At 58.8% G+C, this 10226-nt stretch overlaps 1 protein-coding gene across 1 annotated transcript in view; it reads left to right on the top strand.

Annotated features, from left to right (window-relative positions):
* Positions 1-1029: 1029 nt before the first annotated feature.
* CDHR2 (cadherin-related family member 2) overlaps positions 1030-10226 on the top strand; it is a gene marked incomplete at its 5' end in the record, with an annotated part of 9930 nt that continues 733 nt past the window's right edge. The window contains 29 exon segments of the mRNA XM_009075535.1: positions 1030-1095; positions 1547-1605; positions 1969-2034; positions 2125-2264; positions 2509-2562; positions 2780-2869; positions 3444-3533; positions 3849-3971; positions 4049-4192; positions 4323-4398; positions 4592-4698; positions 4778-5008; positions 5096-5251; positions 5477-5644; positions 5913-5974; positions 6068-6308; positions 6412-6648; positions 6928-6997; positions 7086-7700; positions 7966-8037; positions 8314-8363; positions 8478-8629; positions 8834-8936; positions 9017-9105; positions 9320-9394; positions 9509-9586; positions 9667-9727; positions 9836-9960; positions 10120-10226. Of these exon segments, the coding sequence (XP_009073783.1) occupies positions 1030-1095; positions 1547-1605; positions 1969-2034; positions 2125-2264; positions 2509-2562; positions 2780-2869; positions 3444-3533; positions 3849-3971; positions 4049-4192; positions 4323-4398; positions 4592-4698; positions 4778-5008; positions 5096-5251; positions 5477-5644; positions 5913-5974; positions 6068-6308; positions 6412-6648; positions 6928-6997; positions 7086-7700; positions 7966-8037; positions 8314-8363; positions 8478-8629; positions 8834-8936; positions 9017-9105; positions 9320-9394; positions 9509-9586; positions 9667-9727; positions 9836-9960; positions 10120-10226 (3707 nt within the window).

Consider the following 10226-nt stretch of genomic DNA (forward strand, 5'->3'; position numbering starts at 1 on the left):
CCGCCGTATTGCGCCTAACAGCAGCGCAGAACGAAAAACAAACCTGCGCGTTGGGGTCGTAATGCTTCGAGTGGTAGCGCAACCCGTCTGCTCAGGAAGGGCAAAGCGCTGCGAGGTGTGGCAGTGTCCTGGGATAATCAGGAGTGGTTTGTGGTGGGGTGTCCGGCATCACCACGGTGGGATCCTGAGCCGGCTCTGCGGGGCTCCAGGGGTGCCCTCAGGCAGGGCATGTATGGGGATGTCCCAGGATAGTTTTCACAGGGACTGGGGTGATCCTGGACCAGCTCTGGAGAGGTTTGCTGATGGGGGTCACAGTCTGGTCCCTGTAGTCCCTTTTCTGGGGGCTCCTTGACCCAGATGTGGGGTGAGATGGGGACCTTGAGCAGGCTGAATGTCTGGGAGGAACCCAGAGCTTCCCCAGCACCCAGACCCTGTGGGCTCCCCAGGAAATAGGGGTGAAGGGATGCAGGTACACGAACGTGGGGGTCCACTAGGCTGAGGGTTGGTCATGCCCCCCCGCCATCTCCCAGCCCTCTTCTGCCTGAGCAGAGCTGGACAATCCTCCCTTGTCCGTAGCGGGTATGAAGTAGGTCAGGGAGGCTGGGCCGAGCCCCCGGGGAGGGGAGTGGGTGGCAGGGGAGTGCAGAGGGCCCCAGGCACCCGCCCCAGTGGCCACACCACAGGGTTGGTACCCACCCCCTGTCCTGGTGGGACCCTGGTGTGCTCAGCCCAGGGGATGCAAGGCATTTCCCCAATCCCTCTCCGGTCTCCTGAGGTGGTTTGGGATCCCTCTGCATCCCCGCAGGCTCTGCAGCCCTTCTGAGAGCTGGATCCCATGGGTGCAGGTTGGGGTGGCTGAATCCTGGGGGACAGCACCCAGTATGGAGACCTAGGAGGGTGATGTTGGGGAGTGAGAATGGGGCTGGGCTGGGTGACAGCTATGGGATGAGCACAAGGAATAAGGAAGATGAGAGAAGGATTTCTCACCCCTTAATTGCAGTTAATAATTGATGAACATGTTTACCGCAGGAGGCAAAGGTCTGGCGGTGTCTGGCTGTGAGTGCAGAGGTAGCATCCCCAGCGACACGGCCACAGGTAAGGGATGTCAGCCCCTGCCCTGGCCCCCATGGGCACCATGGTCCATTGTGGGTGGGAAATGGGGGTGTCTCTCAGCTGTGGGGCTGCCCACAGGCCGTGGCACAAGGAGGGAGACACCATGGTGGTGCTACAGGTTGCTCTTGGACTCCAGGCACTGCTTGGCATGGCCCTATTAGGCAGGAGCAATGGAACCCCTAGTCATGGCCAGGAGAGGCTCCTGGGGTTCCCAAGCACACTCATGGTCTCTGGTGCCTGGAGGCCAACCCTGTTCCCTGGTGCCATGTCCCCAGGGAGGCTATGCCCAGGGGTGTGGTATGGAGCCTGTTGCTTTCTCACCAGCCCAGCTCAGCAGAGCAGACTGTCCCCACCAGCACTGGCTGCTCCCCAGGAGGAATTTGGGGTGGCAACACAGCCCCTCAGGTGCTTGTTCTCTGGTGTGTGCCCACAGGCTTGCTGGCATGATGGCATGGAGCTCACTGGTGCTGCTCCCCTTCCTTCTGGCAACAGGTGAGGACTCTTTTTGATATCTGGCACGGGTGGGTGCAAGGCAGTGGAGCTGCTTTCAGCCCCCAACATGCTTTCTGAATGCCCTGAGGGCAGCTGGGACCCAAAACCAGCTGCCCATCCCACTGGAAACCCAACAGCAACTTCACTGCCCCAGGGCAGGGCAGAGTGGGCAGAGCGCTGGGCAGTGGGGAGAGCATCCAGCATGGGGACTGCAGCTGGAAGACTTGTGTGGTCTGGAGGTGTGGAATGAGCACAAGGAAGATGAGGGGTGGTGGGGCTGAAGCTAAGAAGGTGCTGCCAGACATGGGGGGTACCTGCAGAGCTCAGTGCAGCAGTGGTGCTCAGCACACCTCCTCCTTGTAGTTTCAGGCAACACAGCGCCCTTCTTCAACATGACTGTGGTCTATGTGCCTGAGGACCTGGAACTGAGTGAGTAGGGCAGTCCTGGAGTGGCTCTGGGGTGCTGGAGGAGCAGCTGGGGCGTCCTTGCCCAGGGCCTGACTCTGCCTGTTCCTCCAGAGCAGTATGCATTCCAGCTGAAGGCTTATGATTTAGACAACGACCCCCTCAGCTACAAAATCGAAGGGACAGATGCCTTCTACTTCTCTGTTGATGCCACATCAGGCAATGTGACACTGAAGAACTACCTGGACCGCGAGGTGAGGGCAGAGATGGGGGCCTCTGCCTGAACAAGGGTCTGGTGTGACTGGGACGGAGGGCAGAGCCATGAGTCCTGTGGGAGAGGTGCTCATGGCAGTACTGTGAGTCATTCCTTGGCCACGAAACCCAGCTCCTGTGGAGGAGCATCCCACAGAGGTGTCAGGTGGGAGTGTACTGAGGCTCAGCCCTCCAAGGATTGAGTTCCACCTCGCCCTGACCAAGTTCTGCCTTGTGTCCCCTCAGCTCCAGCCCAAGCTCACCCTCACCGTGAAAATATCTGATGCCGTAAATAGTGACGTGAGTGCTGGGACATGGGCTGGGTGGCTGCAGTGGGAAGGGAGCAGGATCTCAGCAGAGCAATGGACAAGGCTCAGTGGGAAAGGGAACTGAAAGTGGGTGGGTGATGCTGGCTGACTTTGGAGAGCTGGGGTGGGCATGAAGTGCCTCAACCACACCAAGCTCTGCTGGCCACCATCTCCCATACCCATCCTGCACCTTCCCTGACACCTGGTAGGTCCCAAAACCACTTGTAGTCATCGTGGAGGACCGGAATGACAATGCCCCAGTCTTCCAGAACCTGCCGGCTCAAGTTCCCACCGCCGAGGTACCATGGGCAGTAGGGCAGGGGTGCTGAGTGGCTCCAGTGTCGTGGGTGTGCCAGCAGTGGGACAACAGTGTGCTGGGAACCCTGTCACCCCACACCTGGGTGTGTGGTGTGTGTGTGCCTGGGCGTGGGGTGATGGTGCAGGCAGAACCTGGGAGCACTCCACACCTGAGCGGTTCCCGGTGGATGCCTCTGTGTCACCCCGAGGCGCTGGCGCCTGGCTGGGACTCTGCCCTTGCAGTGAGCTTCTGATCAGGGTGTGCCCAAGTGGCTGCTCAACCTGGGCTAGGGTGACACTGAATCAGGGTGTGGGGCAGAGTCCCAGCTCTGTCCAGCAACTCTAGGACTGGGGTGCAGCCCCTGCTCCTAAGGAGCCCTAGGGAGGGTGGGATTTATCCTCTGCCTGGCCTGAGCAAGGGCAGCAGCTCGTCCCTGTGTGTCCCATGGCACTGGGCAGCACCTACAGCCCTGCAGAGGGTCAGAGCACCCCAGAGCAGGGCTGGCAGGGGCCAGGCCCAGCATCACCCTCCCTGCTCTCCTGAGAGATGTCACCACCTCCACCCTGTGTGCCCAGAACACGACTCCGAACACCATCCTCTACTCCGTGGTTGCCAAAGACAGTGATGCTGGGAATGCCTCCAAAATCACCTACGGCATCAGTGAGGTGAGCACAGAGTGGGGCACACCATATCCAAACCCCTCCCCTGGGCCATTCCCATGGGGCTGAGGTGCTGGGGGGCAGCCCCATGGCTCTGGGGGAGTAGGGGTGTGTGTCAGGTTAGAACCAGGGTATTTGTGTGGCTCTGTACCCATTGGGCAATGGCTGCAAGGTGCTGAACAGTTGCAGGCTAAGGATGAGCCATGGGTTCCCCATGGCCTGTGAGCCAGGCCTAGCAGAAGGATGGGGGTTGAGCCCCTAACTCTGCTGGTGCACCTCTGCTCTCTGCCTTGGTGATTCAGAGTGATGTCCTCTGCTCAGGTGATCCCAGACAACAAGGAGAATTACCAGCTCTTCTACATCCTGCCCAATGGGAGTGTGGTGCTCAATGGTTCACTGGACTATGCCAAGAACACCTTCTACCAGCTCAGCATCCTTGCCCAGGTGGGGACCATGCAGGCCAGGGGTGCAGTGCTGCCAGGTAAGGGGCCTGTGGGACTGACAGGTGCTCTGTTTCCCAGGATGGTGGGGGATTGCTGCACGACAAATGGGTCATCCAGAATTCCTCTTCCTACCTGTCCTTGACCATTGAAGACGTGCCCAACCTGAACCCACGGTTCCTCAAAGAGCCCTACTCTGGCTCTGTGCCTGAGAACTGTGCCCTGGTATGGGACCTGCCTGCCCCAGTGTCATGTCCCTGCCCCTGGATGTCCCTGGGGGCTCTGACACCCTGGGGTGTCTGGGCCACCAGGCATGGGGGCAGCTGGGTGCTAGCTAATGGCCATGTGCCCACAGGGCACCACTGTGCTGACTGTCATCGCCATGGACCCAGACACAGGGGTGAAAGATGAAATCTCCTATGGCATAACCAGTGAGTGATAGGGCAGTATGGGATGGGTGGGGGGTGAGCAGTGGCAGAGTGGGACGGGCAGGGGCAGTGATCAGGCAGCAAGGGGGACCATGGGGACTGGTTCTGGACAGCCAGCCTACCCTCCTGGCAGAGAGAGGGCCAGGCCCATGTTTCCCAGTGGCTGCCACTGGTTCCTGCTGTCCCCTTGTCCTAGATGCCAGTGTCCCCTTTGTTATCAACCCCGCAACGGGCACCATCACTGTGAGTGGGCCCCTGGACCGTGAGCAGCTGCCAAATGAGGAAGTGCTGCTGGAAGTCACGGTGAGTAGGAGGCAGCAAAAGGAATCCTATCCTCTTGCTCTCCCTGGGCCTCTCCAACCCGCTCTCTCCTTCTGCCCAGGCACGTGAGAAGAACCTGGACATCTATGGCAAGATTGCCCAGACCAGCACCCTGGTGACAGTCATGGTGACTGATGTCAATGACAACAAGCCCCAGTTCTACAACTGCTTCCTCTCCAGCTGCAACTTCTCTGCCAGTGCTGAGAACAACTTCAGGGGCAGCATCATAGAGCACTCCTCCTCTGGACTGCCTGTCTCCAGCCTCAGCATCGTTGCCCATGACCCAGATAAGGTGGGAGCCTGTCCATGGGGCTGGGCCAGATTGCAGATGTCTGTCCTGGCTGCACCATCCACCCTCACTTATGTCTCTCCCTGACAGGGCATCAACAGCAATTATAAGCTGTATCTTCAGGGTCCAAATGTCGACGCCTTCACTGTGTCCCCAGCAACTATTGTGGGCACAGGGGAGGTCCAACTCCTGGTGCGAAACCCATCCTTAGTGGACTACGAGATAAGCCACGTCATGGTGGTGCAGGTGGGACCTGTAGGGCTGCCTTACTGTGAGGGCAGTTCCTGCTCCCTGTGTATGCTGGGGCACAGCAGGGACATGGCCCTTCTCCTGCAGGGTTCAGGAGACAAAGCGTAACATGGCTCTGCCCTGGCAGCTTGTTTGTTGCAAGGGAGCTGGCCTGGAGTGTGACAGGTCTCTCTCTTATGTTTGGGGACACATGTGAGACACAGTCCCTTCTCAATCCTCCAGATCATTGCTAATGACACGGGGAACCCCACAGATTGCTGCTCCACAGCTACTGTGACCATCGACCTCACTGACAGCAATGACCACATCCCTGAGTTCCCCCAGAGCACCTACAACCTGACCGTGTTGGAGAACAGCCCTAACGGCACCATCATCGCCTCAAACATCACGGTCAGCCACTGGGCAGGGACTGGGCACAGCTTATGTCCCCCAAGCACGGCACTGGGCACGCCTGACACTTCTAGTGCAGTTTGTTAAGGGCACTGATCTCTCTGTACAAACCGGAAGGAATCAGTGCCACCAGGCACACAGGATGTGGGACTCATTGCCTATCAAGGCCATATTTTTGGGGTGCTCACTACCAGCAGCCACCACCCCAGACTCATCACTGCTCTGGGGACTGAAGCAGATTGACTAGATATCTCCTTCTCTCTTTTAGGCCTATGATCCAGACAGTGGTGACCTGGGTAGGATCACCTATGAGCTGCTCCCAGAGAGCATGTAAGTAAGGGCATGGTCAACCATGACCAGGACATCAACCTGGCCAGGGGGCTCCAGGCCTGAGCTCCAGTGATGACTCTCTGTATGCCATAGACGTAACATCTTCATGGTGGATGCCAATACTGGGGCACTACTGGTGCAGAATGGGAACTTGCTGGATCGGGAGACTCGCTCCATCTACTATGCCAACCTCCAGGCCAAGGACGGGGGTGGCCTGGTGGGCACTACGGTGCTGGAGATCACCTTGCTAGATGCCAATGACATGGCACCCATCGTCACCGGCTCCTACTTCATCTCGGTGGAAGAGGGGCAGAACGTTAGTACACAGATCCAGGTATGTACTAAGGGAGGTGGAGGGGGCAATGGGGACACCAGAGAGGAGAAGGGACTGTCCCTGAGGTGCCTGACAGCCCCATTCCAACTGCTGACCTTTTCAGGCCATCGACAATGATAAGCCCGGTGACCCCAACAGCAAATTGGGCTTCAAGATCTTGCCAGGGTTGTTCAGCGACAATTTCACCATCAACACAGAGACAGGTGAGATGCACAGCAAGGGGCCCCTGGACCGTGAGGCCTTGGAAGATGAGCGGGGGCAGTTCGTGGTGACAGTAGAGGTGTATGACCACGGCGAGCCACGGCTGAGTACCTCAGTGAACGTCACCATCACCGTTGGGGTGAGCCCTGGGAACAAACTGGGGACATGCTGGGGCAGAATAGGGCTTGGAACTGGGATGGATGAGCAGGGAGGGGATGTGGGATCCCTGGCTGTGGCAGAGGCACTGTGTCCCTCAGCTTTCTGTGGGGGCAGAGTGAATAGTTGATGCAAAGAGGCAGGAGAGAGCTTGTGTGTCTCCTTTCCGTGGGCAGGCAGGTGCCCATTCTCCTGTCCCCAGCCTGCTGTGAGGAACCCTGTTTCCTGGAGGGGCTAGAACCATGGGTTTTGTCTCCTGCAGGACCTGAATGACAACGCTCCCATGTTCCTCAACCAGTCCTATGAGTTCTCAGTCTTTGAAGACTCTCAAGGTAGAAGTTGCATGGCCAGGCTTGTGGGACCAATGGTGGCCCTGAGTCAGTGCCTGCTGCCCACCAAGTGTCTGTCTCCACCCTGCAGGGTCCTTCGTGGGTGAGGTAGAGGCCACAGACGCTGACCGGACAGACATCAATTCTCGCATTTCATTCCAACTTCAGAGGGGCAATGGCTCCACCAACTTCTTGATTCGCTCATCCTACGAGGGACCAGGGCACTACAGTGGGAATCTGTCTGTAGACCCTGACCTGTCCCTGGACTATGACTCCCTGCAGCAGAAGTTCTTCACCTTGGTAGTGCTTGCAGAGAACACAGCTGCAGAAAATGTTGGGGACAAGGCCAATGTCTCGGTGGTGGTCCACATCCTAGATGTCAATGATGAGCCTCCCACTGTCCTGCAAGACTCACTGCAGGACACGAACGTGGCTGAGAATGGGACACAGCAAGGTCTGGTCCACACGCTGAAAGCCGTTGATCCAGACACCAACCACTCATTGGTCTTTGAGGAGCTAGGGTTCACCTGCTTCAAGGGAGAGAGGAGCGCTGGGAACGTGTGCTTGGACTGGTTCGTGCTGACACCCAACGGCTCAGTGCTGGTGAATAGCTCAGACATCGACTACGAGCTGTGTGACAAGGTCCTGCTCACACTGCGGGCTGAGGATCTGTACACTGAGAAGGGCAACCGCTACAGCCAGAACGGTACAGCTCCCGCTCCCCGCTCCTTCCACCACCTCTGGGCATGGTGGGTGGTGGGACCTGCCTTTCCCACCACCCAGGAGAAGATGTGGGGAGCAGGGCAGGAGCTGGGTGGTTTGGCGAAGGAGGGAGGGGGTCCCCACCTCTTTTAGTCCCTGCTGCAGGAACCTGAGCCTGCTGGGAGGACAGGGCTCCGGTGGGAAGCAAAGGAGGGTGCTGCAGGGCTGCTCTGTTGGTGATTGGAGCTCTGCTTTTGGGACATTTGCAGAAACCCTGAGCATCCTCATTATTGATGTGAATGACAATGCACCAGTCTTCCAGGCCATCACAGAGACCTTTGGTGAGCAGCTGGGGTTGGTGCGTCCTGTGGGCTCCTCACTGTATTCGCATGTGCTCTGCCACACTCACCAGCAGTGAAGACCTGCCCCCAGCCCGGGGCAGGGCTGTGAGGGGTGCGGGGGCCAGGCTGAGGTTACTCCATGCTTTCCATGAAGCCTATGGGGCAGAGGGCAGTAGGGGGATGCTTGGAGCCCCAGGGCTGTGTGGGCATAGGGTCTGCAGCAAGTCTGGCTGTGCACCAGCATGACTGCACCTTCCATCTGTCTGTCCCTGGTAGTGGTTGTCCCTGAAATCTCTCCTGTGGACCTGCAAGTGGCTACCGTGAAGGTGAGGAGCTGCCTGCTTGTATCTGTCAGTTTGTGGAGCTGGGCTCACCCATCCCTGCCATGGGCAGGCAGGGGTCATTCCCACCCATGCTCCTGCTACGGTCTGTCCCTGTAGGCCACAGATGCTGACACAGGACCAAGGGGAACCATCACCTTCTCCATCATCAGTGTGGTGCTCGTGGAGGACAATGGGGCCAGCCGACCCTTCCAGAACCTCTTCAAGGTGGTGAAAACGTTTAAGGACGACATCTACATCGGGAGCATCCAGTGAGGCCATGGGTCTGGGCCAGGGTGGGGGGATGTGGCTCAGCTCCTGCCTGCTAAAGGGCCAGCACTGGCTGGAGAGGAGACAAAGCCATCCTGGGGTCTTGCCCTGGACGTGGAGGCAGAGTGGAGCTTGAGGGATGGCAGTGCCATCCCAGGGACATCCTGTGCAGCCCAGTGGGATTGCTGATGTCCCTGTCCTCACAGGGTGGCCAGCAACCTCGATGATTCACTGAAGGGGCAGTACCAGGTGACGGTGGAGGCTCGGGATGAGGAGGCACCAGTGCACACAGCACAGACTGTGCTGAATGTGAGTGTCACCCCCATCCCTCCATTCCAGGACACCCCCTGCCCTGCCCAGCCCTGCTGACCCCTGCTCTCCACACACAGATCTTCACGGTGGATGAGAGCTACCGCGTTGGCCTCCAGTTTCTGGTGACAGTGGATGAAGTCCAGAAAAACTCTGAAAACATCAAATTGTAAGGGGTGCCAGGCGGGGCAGGGAGTGCACGGCTGTGCAGCAGGTGACACAGGCATGCAGGCCAGGACCCACCATGTATGTCTCACAGCCTCAGACTGTGAAGGGGATGGGGTAGGATGGGGGCAGAGGCTGCAGGGGGTCCAGCTGCCTGTGCCCATGAGCGGAACAGCAGGATGCCCAGCTCAGCTTCTCCCCGTCTCTCCTGTTCCTAGGGCCCTGACCTCTGTGACAAAGGCAGCAGTCTACGTGGTGGCCATCCAAAGCCTGGAGGACACCCGCGCTACTCAGTGAGTGGTGGTGGGGAAGGAGACGTGGTGGTGGCATCGCAAGGGTCACTCTGGGGAAGGGCACCATGCCTTCCACCCCAGCACCCCACTCCCCCCATCTCTCTGGTCCTACAGGGTAAAAGTCAAGTCAGAGATGGAGGTGTACTTCGTCTACAGCAATGGCACTGCCCTGGACATCCACCAGCTAGGCAGGTGAGTGCCAGGGGCTGTACAGGGTCACTGCCATGTGCCTGGACCAGCCTGACTGCTCACACCTCTGCTTTCCTTGGCAGACTCATTCTGTCTGACCCTCTGGGCTTGGCTGAGCTGATGAAACTGGGCCTGGCTGTCATCGTAAGTGGGGCTGGGCAAGGGGATTTGGGAGAGGGCACCAACCCCATGTGAGGCTGGATAGGGGGTTCTGCTGGTCAGGACTGTGCCCTCACCCCTGCTCTGCACCAGGGCTCTGGGGAGGTGACTAAGCCCACCAGGGAGACGGAGCTGATCGGCATCATCGCAGGGTTGGCAGCCTTCCTGCTCATCTTCATACTCATCATGACCTTGGTCCTGGTTCTCACCACCAGGAGGTACTGCACCGCCTGCACCCCCTCCTGCCTCCCCCCACAGCTCCCATCCTCACCAGCACCCCCACAGCCATCCCTACCCTCCATCCTGCTCCTGCCCACCCCATCCCATGGCCCAGCTCCCCCTGCCCCTCTCACCCACCCCATCCCTGGATTTTGCAGCTACAAGAGGAAGCTGAGTGCGATGAAGGCTCTGAAGGTGGCCACAACATTCAGCCCTGTCACGGCGCAGCAGGGAGCTGGCATCCCTGGGACCAACCAGTACAATG

The sequence above is a fragment of the Acanthisitta chloris genome, unplaced genomic scaffold (genome assembly GCF_000695815.1).
Source record: "Acanthisitta chloris isolate BGI_N310 unplaced genomic scaffold, ASM69581v1 scaffold41575, whole genome shotgun sequence".
Classification (NCBI taxonomy): domain Eukaryota; kingdom Metazoa; phylum Chordata; class Aves; order Passeriformes; family Acanthisittidae; genus Acanthisitta; species Acanthisitta chloris.